Genomic DNA, 17,980 nt, shown 5'->3' on the forward strand with positions numbered 1-17,980 from the left:
ATTCCTAATGGACAACAGCATTAGCAGGACTAATTCTGTATCTTGGAATGTTATAATCCAAAAATAATTCGGATTGTCGTCAGTCGGTTTTTATTAAAAAAATTCGATCTTTTTTCTTAATTAAATAACAGAACAATACAAATAACAGAACAATAACTTCCTAAATAGCTCAAAATTAATTTTTCTAGTTGATTGCTGGAAAGCTTATGGTTTTTTGACTTTTAAAATATTCGATTTTTAATTAAAAAATGGCTTATTGAACTTTGCCTCCATTTTTCTCTTAATTTGGTCAACTTGTAGCTTAGTGTCAGCAATCAAAGAGTGCTCCTTCTTTCTGCTGAATTCAATTTTAGTCTTTATTGCGGTTTTACGCCTTAAGTTATGGTGTTCTTTCTGGCTTTGATAATACTAGATTTCACAATTTTTTTTTAATTTTTAGGTATTTGCCCCCATTTTTCATGTTTTCTAGTTTTGTCAAATTATCAAGTTATTGTCAGTTCAAATATCACATTGTTTGAATTCAAAATAACGCAAAGTTGATAATATTTAAATCCTTAAAAATATAGATTGTGGTTCTTTGCGCTTCGACAATACTTTCTCGAAGAATCTAATTGAAATTTTCAATTTTATCTTTATAACTGTCGCTTTTACTTTGTCCTTTTAGTCGTATTTAATGTCCTGTACAATGACCCGGTTTGATTGGCTTTCTCTGGAAGAGTAGAAGAGCCGATGTTCTGATATTAGAAGATAGATAATGGCTTTCATGACTTTGAAAACAATTGTTTTCCAAAATGAAAAAACATTTCAACTTTGCAATTTTGTTCCTTTTATTGTCTGTTTGTTACCTGGTCTCGTTAATTAAAGGTTAAAGATGACATTATTTTTGTCAAGGGAAGGTGTCAAAAGGGATTGGTGTCACAAAATCTAATGTTTTTAAAGAATTCGTTATGACTTTACTGGCTTCGACACGGGTTTTTCACAAAAAAAATTAAATTAATTTTTGATTTTTGTTATTTTTGACGATCTTTTTGTAGACGTAAGACTTGTTCTGCTTTGGAAATAATTTTTTGTCGATAAAAACAAGTTTTACATAATCTTGCTTTTTTTTGGTCTAATTGTTACCTAGTTTCATTAATGAGTGGTCACATAATACATTTCAAGGAAAGAGGTTTCAAAAGGGATTGGTTTCACAAAATCTAATGTTTTAAAAGAATTCGTTATGACTTTACTGGCTTCCATACGGGTTTTTCACAAAAAAAAGTAAATAAATTTTTGATTTTTGTCATTTGACGTTCTTTTTGTAGACGTAAGACATTTTCTGGATAATTGCAGGTCTCAAGGGCTTCCCTTGGGAGAATGGACGAACCTATTCAAATTTTTCATTCTGTATTTAATGGCTTTTATGTCTTTGGAAAAATTTTTTTTCTAAAAAAAAATAAGAATGACATAATTTTGCATTTTTTTTCTTTTTTGTCTAATCGTTGCTTATTTTCATTAATGAGCGACCACATAATACATTATCGGTGTTCGCCGAAGGTGCAATCGAACATATTTTGGGGGCCAAAGTATGGCTTTACGGCTTCCAAAACAATTTCTGGCAAAATTTAATTGATTTTTAGTTTGTTGTCTATTTGTTGTTCTTTTTCTAACTGCATAAAAAATTGAATAACAAGAATTCTTAATTCCCTTCTATAGAAGCATTGGTAATTGTAAACCTATTGGATATTTTAGTTGATTCCTAATGGTTTTCATTACTTTGAAATTAATTGTTTTTTTTTTAAAATATTCAGCGAATTTTCTAACTTAAAAGTTTTTGTTCTTTTTTGTCTAATTGTTACCAAGCTTTATTATGAACTGGTGAATAACCATTTTTGTCTGGTTAATTACAAGTTATTTTGTTTATTTTCAGTTTTATCCGACGCTATTTTGACTTTGTTATTAAGTTTTGTTTTTTGACATAAATTTTTTGATGTAATTAATGTTTGTTGTTGTTGTTTGATTTTGCCGTTCGTCTTCGCTCGCTTTCTTAATATCGGCATATCTCATCAATCTAATGCATCAATTTTTACTTCACTGAGTTATTTGCTTTGGAGGCTATCTTTTCGTTCATACACCAGTTTCTGTTTTGAAAAATACTTGAATTTTTTGTGTTTTTCCATCTGTTCCTCATTTGATAGACAATTATGCCAAAATTGTGGATGAGCGGGGTCGGAACATTATGTGCGATCGCACATTACCGAGCCGCCTTGTTTTATTTGAAAAACAAACTATTTCCAACTGTGAAATAAATTTACTTTAACCCTATTAAAATTTGAATAGCGAAGATGATAATAACTGTTTTTGGAACTAAAAAAAAATCAGTAGATTATAACGAAAAAAACAAGTGAAAATTACTTAAAATAGGGGAAACGTTTTTTTAATATTCCGACGCCATATCTACATAATGATATAAATTTAAACGACAAAAGAACTATCATTATCATTGCAAAAACGCAATATTTTGAATACAAATGCTGAAGAAAAACTACTCTAAGACAGAAAAAGAAAGATTTCGTCATTGGCATTCTATGGGAACTATTGAAATAGACAGCAAATTAGCTATGAAACAGAACTGCGGGCAGTGAAAGACAAGCAGCATTGGGTTTAAGGAATTGACGATGTGATTGATAAAGCTTAGTTCAATAAATCAAATTTCTTTCCTAACAACACAACATTCTCACGCAACAATTCAGTTTGCTTGTTTCATTTCTGTCGCAATATTTCAACAGGTGCCCTTTACTAATCTTGAAAAAATGAATGGCCATTTTAACTGACCTGTAAAAATTATTGTTTAAAATCACTTAGAGCGATAATCAATTATGGTGAAAAGCTAGCCACACAGTGTAACTTTTGAAGTCACTGCTGAAGGGTGTTATAAATAACTCCACAAATTTAAAGGCAGTATAAGACCAGCAAAAACAGCACGAAAAACGAACAAAAAGACTTCTGAGGTTTATGGACTCAGAAAACATGCCTCTCAGAAGACATAAAAACAACTGTGCAAATTCAGAGTGGTTAGCTGAAACATTTGTTCACTATTACCATCTTTCAAATATTTTTGCATATGTCAGCCATTTGGCAGAAGAGCAAAAATGAGGAAAAAGTTGAGGAATCTCAAAGCTGTTTTGTTTTTTATGCAGGCCCTTATGACATGACAACAAAAAATGTGGTCCTCTTTTCTCTATAAATTAGAGTATCATATCGCTATTAGAGGACTGGTCACTTTATTTTCACTTTATTTCGCGGGGTTGGATAAAAATACAAGCAAAACAAGTCGGAAACCAAAACCCAAAAGTACACGAAAAAAACCCCTAGACAATGAATTGCCTATGCAAAGCCCATAGATTGACGTTTAAAAAAGACACATAAAATTCGCCAAAACAATACAAGCTCATTAAAACAACCACATGAGATTTAAATCGTAATCGCAAACAACAAAAAAGACTGTAATTCTTAGCGAAACGAGAACAAAACTACCAAATTGCCTTCAAAATCCCCAATTCCAATGTTCAACAGCAAGGTGTAGAAACGAATGAGATCTACTCAAAAACTGTTGTTGGCGTATAATCTTGCAGAAGTTTTCGTATTATTCTCCTTTTCTATACTAGAACTTGCTGTTGACATTCGAGATATCAAAATGAAAATTAGAGAGCAAATTAATTCCGACAGTTCAATATTTCCAATACAGTGGGTAAAAGATAGACGAAAACTCTTTTTTCGCCACAAGAATTTATTTCTTAAATTGCTTCGAGTTAAAGGCATTGAACTCGTGTGAACATTTCAATAACGTTAAATTTGATAGCAATTTTTGAAGTTGTACTTATGAAACAAAAAAAAACTTTAAAAAAAAACTATGTTGGAACGATAATTGAAACTCATTAGTAAATACTGTCATAAGTTGATACGGCATTAAATCTACAACGGATTTCGCCATTTAATGAGAGCTTAAAATTTGAAAATTTAATCCGATTAACGTCGAATAAATTGCTCTCGAATGACAGGCGAAGCAATTTCACTCAGGAGCTGTAGCCAAAACAAATTTTTCCTTATGGGTGCCAAAAATGTCAAACGATGTTCAAGAACAAAACCTTAAAAACGTCAATTAAAAAGCTTGCATAAAAACGACACACATGTTTGCACTCATTGCTTCAAATCGCCGTTCGAGAGCAATTCAAAAAACGACCCGGTGCACTGATCTCATTAAAGGGTACAGCTGTCTCTTAATTTTCATTCTAACGAAAAATATATCAGAAAGATTTGAAAATTAGGGACTTAAACAGGTGACACTTCAATTGCAGGCCACAACTGAACAGCGTATCCTAAATACTTGGGAAATCAAAACCAAGCTTTTTTCCTAGCCATTAAATCAACCACAAAAATGAGTAGTATGTGCGTGAAAACTTGTTCACTTGCTGAAAAATTATAAGCACCCTATTCAATTTCAGATTGATCAATCATTTTGATTGGTTTTGAACATATCTAAAATTAAAACATAGTAAATAGTAGCTAATATTGGTTTTGTATTAAGGTGTTTTTTCATCAAAAACGGAAAAATTTCATCCAAAAGCAATTTTTTAGTACAGCTATGCTAAAAGCTACTCAGTTTTGTCAACAATTGACACAATTGGCTGTATCTAAGATGCATTGATTTAGCTGATGAATATGCTGTCCTAAAAACAAATCCTGATTATCGGGAAAAAAAGTTCTGGGGATTTTCTTATCGGCGGCAAAATTGAAAAGTTACCCGAACTCACAATTTTGTGGTGCTAACGATCATTCTGTCTCTACCTTTGGACGAAACGACTTAAATTTCGGCTGACTTGAAATTTATTGTTCTATTTTTAATCAAATACTCGATTATTGGAAACCCTTAGAGCCATAAACGTTTCGCTAATTTAACAGAAGGTTTAATTTTTGGCACGGCTTTTGATCATGGTTGATTTTTTGAGGAATAATAAGACTTTTAGGCTTTGTTATTTGGGCACACGGAACTTTGCAATTACCCAGGTTCATTAACTTACTGTTCCTTGGCTTTCCCTAAATGACATTGTTTTTAAGTTTTTATTGCATCAAATTGTTAAAATTTTGAATTTTGAAATCTATGTACGTTTTAGGTGATGCTTATGAAAATAATGTTCCAAAATGTTTCAAGTGCAATTATTTATTTCAAAAATTTTGATCAACTGTGGTTGATATAACAACAGTCGCAAAGCTTACCTAAATACCACAATATAGTAACATTGGTGATAAAGTTGTGCGATAAATTCGTAGTCTAAAGGCGAAGCAGATTTCGTAAGGTTAATTGGGCGTTAACAATTAACCTTACGAAATCTGCTTCGCCATTAGACTACGAATTTATCACACAACTTTATCACCAATGTTACTATATTAACAGTGAACAAAAGAGTGTGATAAACTCGTGGTCTAATCATGGCGACAGAGTGATAAAGTTATGCAACTGTTGTAGCCGCAACGAGAGTTGATTAATGAATATTACCACACGGTTGTTATCGCCCTTCCAAAATTATTTAAAAACTATTCTTGCCTCGGAGTTTGACAACTTCTCAATGCCGATAATAACAGTGGGGTAGCATTCAATATTGCACAAATTTGTACGTACACGGATTTGAAAAAGCGTTTACTTAAATAAAAAGAAATTCTGTCATAGATTAATTCATTAATTCAAATATGAAAATATGTCATACAGGTTTTACAGTTGAACATAATTAAAGGACAACGAATGTTTTATAAGCATTTGATTGCTTGCGCTATAATCATCCGAATCAACTGACACTGCTCGAGAGTGCAAATTTGTGCGATAAATGTCTCCCAGTTTCCTGAGATAAAATGAATATAAATAATATTGAAATGAAACTAAATATACCAAGTCAAGTATTATCATGTTTTGCAAAACGTCAAAGTTAATATTGCACAAGAGCGTCCGTGGAAAACTCTAAAGGAACTCAAAGCTTAGAGATTAATCGAGGATGAAACGTAAAAAAAACTATTTCATTACGCTTTTCATTAAAATTTAGAAACACTACTTTTTCTTTTAACGGCAACGAATGTTCGAGATGTTAATGAATGAGTATTTGTGAAAGCAAGAAGAATCTTACAGGCACAATATATGTGTTACGTAGGTTACCAGTGTCGTGCGTTAGTAAAAAAATTCTTTTCTATTTTTTTCCGTTATAGCGTATTCGCATCAACAATTATGAATGATATGATCGTAATTTAATATGCATCGTTATTTAATAACGGAACCTACGAATCAAAATTTATAAATTAACCTGGCAGAACAATTTATTTCTGCACACAAGTTTCTCCTAATCACAATCTATATTTTTCTATGGGGACATTATTGATGCAATAATCGGTTGGTCGGAACAGTGTAGTGTATGTGTAGGTTTATAATGTACGCACTAACCTGATTGTTGGTCAATTGCGAACTTGTCCTGCTGGGTGAGGAGAAAATAGTTGACCTGTCCATTCTCCAGGGCGTCTTCATCTGTTGCACTCACCTACAAAAGAATGAGATCAGTGTCCCTAGTGTTCTAAACGAACTAAGTGAAAAAGACAACAGCTTTAATTATAGTGTGGCCACTTACACAAACACTTACAAAATTCATCTCAGAACAAAATCTCAGTCGCAAAAATCCAACATAGCAAAGCCTGCCAATAAAGTCAGATTCTATCGACAGAAATCGAATATTCAGCAAATTTTATGTAATGACCGACTAAGCGAATTGCTCCCAAGCGCTGAAACGGCTGACGTGGAGGCTGGTTTTGGTTGTATCTTGTTTAAACTTAGGTAGGCCAACTTAGTCGGTGATAGGTGGATAAAAAGAGAGGGAAATCCCAAACCTAACAAAAAGTGCTCCTTTACATTGTGAACGCCTCCTCATCAGTTTTGGTGGGCCTTACGATTAAAGTTGGTCCCGTTAAACGATAAGTCACTCCTATACGGCAAAGAATCGACCAAGGTAAACGAGAGTGGAACAAGAAAAATAACCAAAATTTTTTTGAGAGCAATTAGCACAAATTTTGCTGTAAACTTGAGACTTTTTCAACTTTTTTTTCAATTGTAATCATATTTAAAGTCAAAAGTTACTGTTAAAAGAGCCATTAAACCAGCTGTTTAGGTAACAACGAAAATCACACAAGACTCAATCAAACATCGGGGCAAACTCAAAAGACTTTCTAGAAAACACAGAAAAGTGATTTGATTTTAATCAAGTAAGAAATTTATCAAATGTAAAATATTTCATCAAATTTAATAAGTGTTTTAAGGCTGCTTTGTTTCAAATATTTCAGCTGACACCACAATCACCAGAGATTCCTCAGATTGTTCATACATTTTTGATTTAACAGTAATTGACCACACAACGAACACGTAACGATACACAAATTTTATATTATTTTCCGAAAGAGGTCAAATCATTCGAAAAAATTGCACCGTCATTAAAAAAAACCAAGCTGTGAAATCTAAGATAACCTTGATTCAACAATTAAGTACAATTTAATATCCTTATGATTTTACAATATTTTACATTGAAAAAAAAACAATTTCGCACATGTTGACATTAATCAACTCGAAATATCTTTAGAAAATCATTTTCACGTACCAGCAGTCGAAGACTAGTTATGAACTTCCCGGCAGGAAATTAAGTCTTAGATGATAAAACCTAACGAAAGCACCTGCAAATAAACTACAATAAAGCCAACAATTTTAAAACCAATAAGGGACTATGTTTGCCAATTTTAAATCAACAAATAGAGAAGAATAGAACATTCAATATTCTGAAGCATATCCAGTGGAAACTATCAATTTTGAGCTACCCTGAGGCGTTAACACGTTGCCGGATAACATGAGCACGGGAAAACGGAAAATGGCGTTTAAATGATCATATAATTACTTCAAAATCAAAGCGGCAATTCATCAACATACAAATCTTCACCATTGCCTAACGAGTCCAATCAGGATTGAATTACTAAAGAAAATCCCCTCTGAGATTAACAATGTTAAGTAAATGTGTTTATACATATAATTTACAAGGAGGATCGGTAATGTGCGTTTGTACATAATGTCGCGTCCTTTTTTTTTAACTTCACATACTGAATTCACATACTGATAGATAATCATTGGTGTTTGATAAAAATTGCCCAAAACTGAAACTAATAATGAAATAAATAATATCTTTCCACGTTAGAGGGCCCATGAGGCCTCCGGAAAAAGACAAAACAAAATCGAAAAAAAACACGAAAAAAAACAAACAAAAAACATTAATTAAAGCCAAAACTCAATATCTATTTTCAAAAATACTTAGTAACAAAGTCAAAATACCAGATCAGATAAAATATAAATTACACGAACTCATTGTCGTTCACTCGAAAGCAGATGAGACCTTTCCTTAATCAGACTAGGTAAATGTCAGTAAAATCAAGAAAGAAGAGATTAACGTTCAGAAATCCATTGAATCTTCTGAAACCAAATAATTTTAATGGTGATAACAGCCATTATCTGTTAACAAAAAAATACCTAAAAGAGCACCAAAAAACTGGAATCTCATTGGTAAGACTAAGTCATAAGATTAAAAGCGAAGAAGCGATACACACTGATAAGAACGAACTCGCGAAGTACTGGGGTCATTAAAATCAGTAGCTTTTAACTGAAAAGATTATATATGTTCACTTGGGTATCAATGGAACATCAGTGGGACCAACAATTAAAGAAACGATTTGAAAAGCAACAAAAATAACCAGAAATCTTGTGCAGTATCAATTAATCTGAAAACTTTTATGAGAACACATAGTGTCCAAGTCACTAAACATCAGTTAAAAGGTAAAAACGAATCGAGGGTTTAAAGTTCGCTCAACAAAAAAAGTACACGAGTCTTGTTACGGGTGAGATACAAAGTAATCAGAATAATTCGTAAAACTACAAAAGAGTTTTTACCTCAAAACCTTAAAAAAAATTGTTGCAGGACATCATTACGATAGTGTGACAGTACTTCAAGTTCCCAAATATAAACAAATATCAAAAAATCACAATTTCTTGTAAACTTGTCGTATCAAAGTACTTGAAACCTTAAGCAATAAACTGAAGGCCTTAAGTGCTCATTCAAACCTCAACAAAACCAATGATAACTGTCATTAATCAAAGCTAATCGCACTAAACCCCTACAAATGTAGGCAAAATCTATCTAAAAATTCAAAAAAGAGCAAGCAAAGCGTGCAAGCTATAAACATCATACACTATTAGGTCAAAATTTTAGAAATAGTCAGTACGGTTTCTTCCTAACGCCAAAGCGACCTGGCAAAATTGTGATAACGCTACAAAACCCAAGATAAGATTAAAAAGAACAAATATAATAAACTCACAATTTATTCACTTCAAACTCGTAGTTTCGAAGTCACAAAACCATTAGTTAAAAAAAAGCGGCACAACAGATTAGTTTTTGTTTCACTAAAAAGAAGAAGATTCCAGTCATTAGTGAGACCGAGATATCAGTTGACAAAAACCTGAATAAAAAGAGGGCAGAGCTTAAAAAATTGAATTTCTTTCGAAGCTCAGAACCGCCAATAGGTTTTAACTCCACTTAATAATCTTTCGAAAGCTAAGTGGACTTTTGTTTAACAACGATCCAATACAGCAGTTCCAATCTCGTTGATTGTAAAAATCCACTATGAGACCAAAACTAATCGTTCTGTAGCTAGGCATCCTTTAAAAAGCCGTAACTGCTCCAAATCGTAGCGTAATAAATTGAACAAAACCATACAAGAACCTTAAATGGATCAATAATGACGCTAAAGAAGAACAAAATCACGTCAAATCAAATGAATGTTCAAAAAACATAAGACACAAAGTTGAACCACAGTGACTCCTCAGAAGAAATTGAAACTGAAAAACCTTTCTAAAATTTCTGCGCTTAAAGGCCTTTCCTATAGATAACCACTCACAACTCTCTACAATGAATAAATCGATCGGCAAAAATTGAGAACAAAAACCGAGTTGAACTTAATTTGGTCACGTATCAAGTCCATTTTCGCAGAATTTTGGAGATATGTTCATCAGTCTAGATGTGCGATTGGTTTGGATTCAGTGCCTTGACTGGTAATTCAGTGCCGTGACCGATGTGGAGAATATTAATCGGAAATTAAGAGCTTATCTTGATTTTTGGTATTTGCCATATAAAGCCAGCCGAGGGTCTCAATATTTGAAACTGGTTTTGTTCAATTCTATCAAAGCTTCTGCTCTATGGAATATGCTATCTCATTGCTCCGGCACCATCTTAGTGGGGGGAACTATATATATAGGTCCGCCGCTAAGGTGGTGTCGGAGCAATGAGATAGTATATTCCATAGAGCAGAAGCTTTGATAGAATTGAACAAAACCAGTTTCAAATATTTAAACCCTCGGCTGGCTTTATATAGCAAATACCAAAAATCAAGACAACCCCTTATTTTCTGATAAAAATTTGCCACATTGGTCGCATCACTGAATCACGATCGTTCAAACAAATAGCAAATCTAGACAGATGAACATATCTCCAAAGTTCAGCGGAAATGCACTTCATACGTGACCAAATTAAGTTTTCCTGCTCGTTGCAGTATAGTAAAGCACCTATTACGTGAACTGATTAACTTAAATATCGAGTACTTTCACCTGCTCGTTTTTACATATCTATGTATTAGTTTCGACCGCCTATAAATGGCCGATTTCAATCGACATTGTTGATGCAGCACGAGAAGTTACCATAAAGTTACTTAATTTGAGGCACAATGAACAAACTAAACAACTTCAAGTTTTAATAAACTTCGAAATAGGTTTTTATACTATCAACACAATAAACTAAAATGTCATGGTGTTCAGCAAAAACTCGGTTGAACAAAACCAAATTCTGCTTCCAAAATTCAGTGCTTGAAAATCTCTTTACAACATGCTACAATCATGCGTCATCCGAATAGTTATCTAGATAGACTCCGACCAAAAAAATGACAACCTCAAAGCAGGTTAATGGAATAATCTAATTGTAGGGGCCAATGACACCTCATAAGGCTAAGAAGTACCAATAAAATACAAATAACAAATGTCCGTAATCGTTTTTTTGTACAGATCTTCTGAAATGTTACCGTTACGGGTCAGATTACCAGATTTATGTTTTTAACTTTTTATTAATAGATCAGTGCGTCAGCATAAAAGCAGGTTCTAGTGCTTCAAATAATTCAATTTCTCCACGTTATGTCACAGTTTCCGATGAGCAATCCCTTGCAATAATTACTGTTAGCTAATATTGAAATTAATGGGTCAAACCACCCACATTAACTGCATTTCGGTATTTTGAGATATTTTAGCCCCATGAAAGCAGTGGAAGAGGATTTGATTACTCCCAAGCAACCAGATGATTCTTTGTTACTCCAGAGATGGATCGTTTACCATTTTTACTGAAAAATAAAAAATAAGAATGTTGTTAAAAATTTTGTTTCATAAATGTTCATCAAAACTTGCATAGAGAATAATCGCTTCGACAGTGATAAAGACGGGATACAATAAATGCTTATAATTTATAGTGAGAAATTGTAGTTTGGAGTTTTTTTGTTTCTCAGAAACAAGTGAAATTAACATTTGATCAGTGGGAACATCAGATTCTATATCAATGCAGACACAACCGAAAACTTTCTCTCTCCTTTATTATCTACCAAAAAATTGAGGAGATAAATTTCCAAACTTTTTTTCCAACTTTCCAGCCAGTTTTTTGTTCTTTCATCTATTCCAATATGACCAGCACCAGTTTGCTTTGTGCTCTCATAGTGTACTGGAAAGACATTTCAATGTAATGAGTACGCCGAAATTGAACGCCGAATGCTGGTTTTCAAAAAATTAATATGTGCTAACCATTAAATTGTTTTGCATTATAATGGAAAATTGAGGGAAAATTTGGGTGAAAAATGTTTATAATTGATTTTTCAATTTCGAATTAATTGCTATCTGATTAGCTGGCCCCCTCTTTAAAGAACCGAAACTAGTCCGTGGGGAACAGAATTTCTAAAAACTATCAGTTTTCAGCGTTTTAAACAATGACGAGTACGGTGACGCATTAACTATCTTTGCTACAGGAGACGGCGTATTTTCAAAATATCTTTCCATTAAAAAGCAGAATTTTTTTAACTGACTGGTGGATTATAAGATATTTGTAAAAAAAATTTACGTGAAACCAATTTAGCTGGAAATTGTAAAAACAATGGAAAAGTTGGGGACTCAGAAAGCTGTGATTTTGTTACTTAGCCACTACCCTATGTATGGTTACAAAAAAATTGTCATCCCAGCTCTGAAAACGAAAAATGAAAAGAATTGCGACAAAAAACTAAGTCACTAATAAGTGTTTTGTTCCACACTATTTTGCTGCCCTTGGAAAACACGCAAGCCTGAAAAACAAACTGATTTGCAGTTAAACAAGATATTTAAAGCGCTAATTTTACCTTTAAAGGTGAAATTCAACTACAATGTAAAATCAAATGGATCTTTAAATTCCATTTTAATGTGTTTTAAGATGTTCCGGCTTAAAGCAGAATATTTTTGTTTACATTATCGCTGAATAGACATTAAATTCGTGTTCTGTAGTATCTTAATTCCTGAACAGGTCATTTGTAAAACTTAAAAGTAGTAGTATCAATTTATTCACTGGTGTTGACGAGGAGAGAAAATATCAAAGCTGTTTCCTAATAATCATACTGTTAGCCTATGACTTGATACAAATACCCAAAACAGACAGTGTCTTGTAGGTCCAATCTGCATCCTACAATGAACTCTTATGAAACGTTTGTCCTAATCATTTTACTCTTAAACATTTTTTTCAAATTGGCTTCAGGCCTATTCTCCAATTATATTTTCTCAAAATCTGGATACTATTGTCTTCTAGAACTCGTTATTTGTTCTCAGCGATTTCACATGCTTGATGTTATTGATGAAAACAGCTATTTTTTGGTCTTTGATAGGACAGCACCTAATGGTCAATTTTGGTCTTTACAACAAATGTTCCATCCAATATTCACTCGTTTTTGTCTTATAAAAGCACATTTTTGAACTTAAGAACATAGCCGCGCACACAGCCACAACTGGAACAAGATCAGAACAAATTCCATTTCATTGGATATTAGATAAGCATATGTCCTGGGATTGTTTTCCATGGCCACGCGTAATTGAACACGCTTTATTAAAAAGTAGTTGGTCAGAGGTTCGACAAATCTAGAGACGATTTCGGAAACAGGATCTCTGCGCATTATCATCAGAAACTAAGGTAATTTTTAAATTTATTTCCAGAAGTTTATCAGCCAGAGACTTTGCCAGCCATTGGAACTAGCTTTAGAACAAAGTAGGCAGTAAAATTCGAAACATAGAAGCATTTTTAAAAAGTTTCAAGTTAATGTTGATTGAGTGTTCTGCATAGCACTGAAAGTAACCCAAAAATAGAGCCCATCAATACCCTCAGCAGGGTACTCTTTCAAAAAAACTTTTTAAAACTAGCTATTCTAAAAAAAGAGAACCCAGATTTCATTCTAAAGGCTACGAAACGCATCAAACTAAACAAAAAAAAAAACTCTGTTGTGTTAAAAGTAGTGTAAAAATGTTCCAGATAACTAAATGGTTTTTTGTTAAGTTTTATATAAATGAGATTCTCTTACGCATATTTCGGCAATTTATGAAATCGAAAAAAAAACACGTTAAAAAGCAATTGAGCAAAAAGATTTGATCCAGCTTTACCAATGAACCTCATTTATAAAGATGATCAGATATTTGAATCTAAGAAACTTTGAACCTGTAAGATCTGAATTGTTAAGATTGTCAAGCAAGTCTTCCTAAATGTCACATATAGGTCGAAAGGAGATTAAAAAAAATGGATAAATGTTAGGAAAGTGGAAAAAACTAAATTTAACTTCCTACATGCGCAAATTGGTGTTCAAAATAATTTTGGTTTAATCAAAATTTTGGTGTTCAAACCTCTCAATAACCAATTTTGAGTTCAATTCAACAGCAAGGAAAAATTAAAAGGTAAATTCAGAAAATAATGCACTTGAGAAAAACTTCCGGAAATTGTTTTTAAAAAACAGCATCAGTTTTTCTTCAAGAGCATTGAAGACAATGAAAAACGATATTGCTATTGATGCCGTGCAAACGCTCATTTTAAGGAACTGATATTTTGAACAGTGGTATTAAATTCAGATAAAAATTTGACGACACACGTCAACATTGTTGAGCGTTTAAACAAAAATTGGTTTTATTGAAAAACACTGCCAATCCGCAGCTACAAGGTATTGCAGCCAATGCCCAACTATCATCACATAAACAAAACAATTGATATTCAAAATAGGGACAATGATTTCTTTAAACTTCATCTACAAAAATGTGATTGTTCCGACCCATTTAACTGGGGGAGGAACTATAGACTCAAATTTTCTTTTGTTCATTCAATTTTTACCGGTCAATATGTTCATTTTAGAGAAATGCTGTTGGTATCATTAGAAAGCCCGTACAGCATAGAAAATGGAATTAGAAAGAGTTTGTTTGATTTTTGTTTTTTGTAGGCAGTTATCAAGGTTCGAAGATCTTGTAACCATTGGAATGATATCCGTTGTTTTTGTTCACATTTCGAATTTTTCATTTTTTTTGTTAATTTTGCTGAAATTTATTAATTTTGTTAAAAATAGTGCTGTTAGTCTCATCTAAAGATCCAGAGGAAGTTTGCTCACTTTTTTGATCCGAAAATTTAGCCATTTTTCACAATAAGGGCACCAAACGTTTCTTCGAGCCACTTTTTTTTAGAAATTGACGGACGTACAGACTTCAAACTGCTGACACATGTTTGAATCAACTCAAGGCTAGTTATATTTCCGTTTTCTATAAGAGTGTTCTGCAATAAAAAATATGAATGTTTTTCTCTCACTTAAAAACACGATAAGCGCTATGAGTGGTATCATTAGAAAGTCGTCCAGCGTAGAAAATAATAAAATATATTTTTTGAGCGTTTTATCGTGTTTAAATTTTTGAAATTCTGAATGATTTTCGTTGTTTCTGGTCACAATTTTCGTGTTATTACATATTCTTAAGACAATTTTTCTCATAAGCTTTATAAAATTGTTAACGATAGCATTATTGGTTTTATCTCTAAAGATAGAAGAAAAGTTGAACTGTTCCATGCAATTTATTGCCCGATCGATATATTCATAGAACAGAGTTGTGAGTTTGAAGTAGAAAAATTTCTTTGAACTTCGCCTTTCCGAGGGAACTACGGAGGAAACATTTTGAGACTTTTAGGCTCATTTCCGTTTTGATCACATATTTCGTAACTTTTGCCGAAATTTAATAAAAATCTGATAATGTTTCTGATAAAATTTATAATGATAGTCTCATTAATTTTACGTTCACAGATAAGAGAGAGTTGTTCGATTGTTGGCCAGAATTTTGTACAGAATTTCGACTATATTTTTGAAGATATCAGCATTTTTCATTTTTCGCAAAAAAAAAGCAACAAATATGCTTCTTTAGCCCGTTTTGTGGAAGTTGACTGGTAGTGCAGACAGAAAAAAAGGCCGACAATATTTTCATATACTTAATTGAGAGCGGCTTATAAAAAAGTAATCCGATAACATCCAGTTGGGGTCATTTCCTCAACTCAAATTGATTATTATCCGAAATGCACATTTAATTTCGATAGACTCTTTTTTTCCAAATTACCCGTATCTATAATATTTGTAAAAATTAAATGTTCTACATCAACGAACAGCAATAGCAACGCAAAATTTCAACTAATCGTTGCTGCTTACAGTCCAAAAATATTTCAGATTGTTATCAATCGCTGTCTTTTTTTAAAATAAATTCTTGCATTTTTGCTTTTTTTAATGTTAATTACAGAACAGAACAAATCAAGTCCAACTTGCTTCCCAAAAAGTTTCAGGGGAACCTAGGTAGTTTTATAAGTCGAATCTTATGGTCGCTTCGACTTCTAAACTATTTGTTGAAATATTGAGCTAAACTATGAAATATTGAGCTCTGCCACGTTTTTTGTCGACTTGTAGCTTATAATCGGCAAACAAAGGTCTCAACGTCTTTCTAATTGAATAAAATTTATTATTTATTGCGATTTTACAATTTAAACGATGGTTTTATGGCTTTGATACGAGTTTTCAAAGAAAACATGGCATTTTCTCAACTTTTAGGTTCTTTTTCTTGTCTTGTCACATTATTCAAAGGTCAACTATCACATTATTGGCGTATTAAAGGAAGACACAATCAGACATCTCAGTTTTTTTTTATTGAACAAGTTATGGTTTAAATGGCTTCTACTCTGTCTTTTGGCCGAATTCAATGGCATTTTATTTTTGTACTTATTTGTTTTTTGTAGTAGTGAAAATTCTGGGTAATTGCAGGTCTTAAGCTCTTCCCATGGACGAACAAAGGAACATATTCGCTATTTCAGTCAGTTTATACCTAAGGTTTTCCATGAATGTAATTTGAAAGTTGAAAAAAGGCACAATAGAACATATCTAAAGCTTTTAGCGCATATCTTATTGTTTTAACGGCTTCGACACCCCTTTTTCGCAAAATTTTATTTATTTTTTTTATTTGTCTGCATTTGTCTTTCTTTTTGTACACGTATACACGTATTACAAATTCTAGACAATGACAAGTTGCAATGACCTCAAGGAGAAAAATGAACCTATTTGATGATTTTAATATTTAGCTAATGTTTTTTATGACGTTGCAACTAATTATTTTCAAAAAACAAATGTAATTTTTAATTTTCCCCTTTCTTGTCTACTTGTTACCTGGTCTATTTATTCATAGGTCACATATCACATTATTGGTGTTCAAAAAAAGTGGAATCGATCATTTTTTACGGAATAGATTAAGGTCTTAACGGCTCTGACACCGTTTTCTGGAAAATTTTTGTTTTTGGTCTATATTTGTCGTTTGTTTTTTAGACGTACATCATATTCTAGGCCGAGCATTAACGAGCCGCCTTGCTGGAATCCTGCTCTTAGGGTAATTTGGTTTTGAATTGTTCTTCATAACTCCACTGGTTAAAAACTCGGGTTAAAAAGCTTGGTAAAATTGATTTAAAATATTTTTAAGAGGAAAGCAAAAATACAATTTTGCTAGATTCAAGATGGATAATTTTGTCTAGAAGACTTTTCAAAACGCTCGAACTAAAAATTAAAGTTTTCTGATACTAAGATATTTTTATCCTCGGGACAGAAGAATTTTTTAGCACTTCAACGTGGATTTGGTCCAGGCAGACGATTGATTTGGATGAGAATGAACAGCAGCAGCAAAAAGTTTAACACATTGAGTTTGAAAAGACTCCGTTTGAAGTGTTTCTGGTGGCTCGGGGATTAAAAGTTTTTCTGTCTGATTTGAAGAATCTCAATAAAATTTTTCAATAAAGTCTCTAAATTTGATAATAGAAAATTGTTTTTTTTTTTCAAGAACATTTGTTTTTTTGTGCTATTTCATTTTTAAACTTTGTTAACAAAATGCTATTACTAATATACTTTGAACTCCTTGTATTTGGTTTGAGAATGTGTTTAATAGTTTTTTTATTGAGAAACAAACATTATAAAATACTTCATTCTCCTTAATACTAATCTAACTTCCTCTTAAACGTCAGTTTGCAAAACTGGTAATGGCGCCAGTTATGTGATTTCTTACAAGATCTCCGAAAAAAGTAGGCAATTTTGTAAAATGCAAACTCTTTTTTGTGGAAAAATTATCAGCATTTTAAATTTTATCTTATTTAGGAAGTTTCGACCAAACTTGGTTGTTTTTCTCAATCAATTCATCAAATTATTTGACATTTTGAAAAACCCAAAAATAGGCACATGAAACCAAGTCACAACACATTTTTTCGAAACACAGATGAGCACAGGAGACAGATTTTCAATA

General features: G+C 32.5%; 1 protein-coding gene across 2 annotated transcripts in view; it reads right to left on the reverse strand.

The window, feature by feature from the left end:
* LOC142358731 (protocadherin-23-like) overlaps nt 1-17,980 on the reverse strand; it is a 239,014-nt gene that overhangs the window by 87,776 nt on the left and 133,258 nt on the right. For both annotated transcript variants that reach the window (XM_075410273.1, XM_075410274.1), the window contains one exon: nt 6,467-6,560. In XM_075410273.1, the coding sequence (XP_075266388.1) occupies nt 6,467-6,560 (94 nt within the window). The remainder of the gene's footprint in view (nt 1-6,466; nt 6,561-17,980) is intronic.

The sequence above is a fragment of the Convolutriloba macropyga genome, chromosome 2 (assembly GCF_964194025.1).
Source record: "Convolutriloba macropyga chromosome 2, txConMacr16.3, whole genome shotgun sequence".
NCBI lineage: Eukaryota > Metazoa > Xenacoelomorpha > Acoela > Convolutidae > Convolutriloba > Convolutriloba macropyga.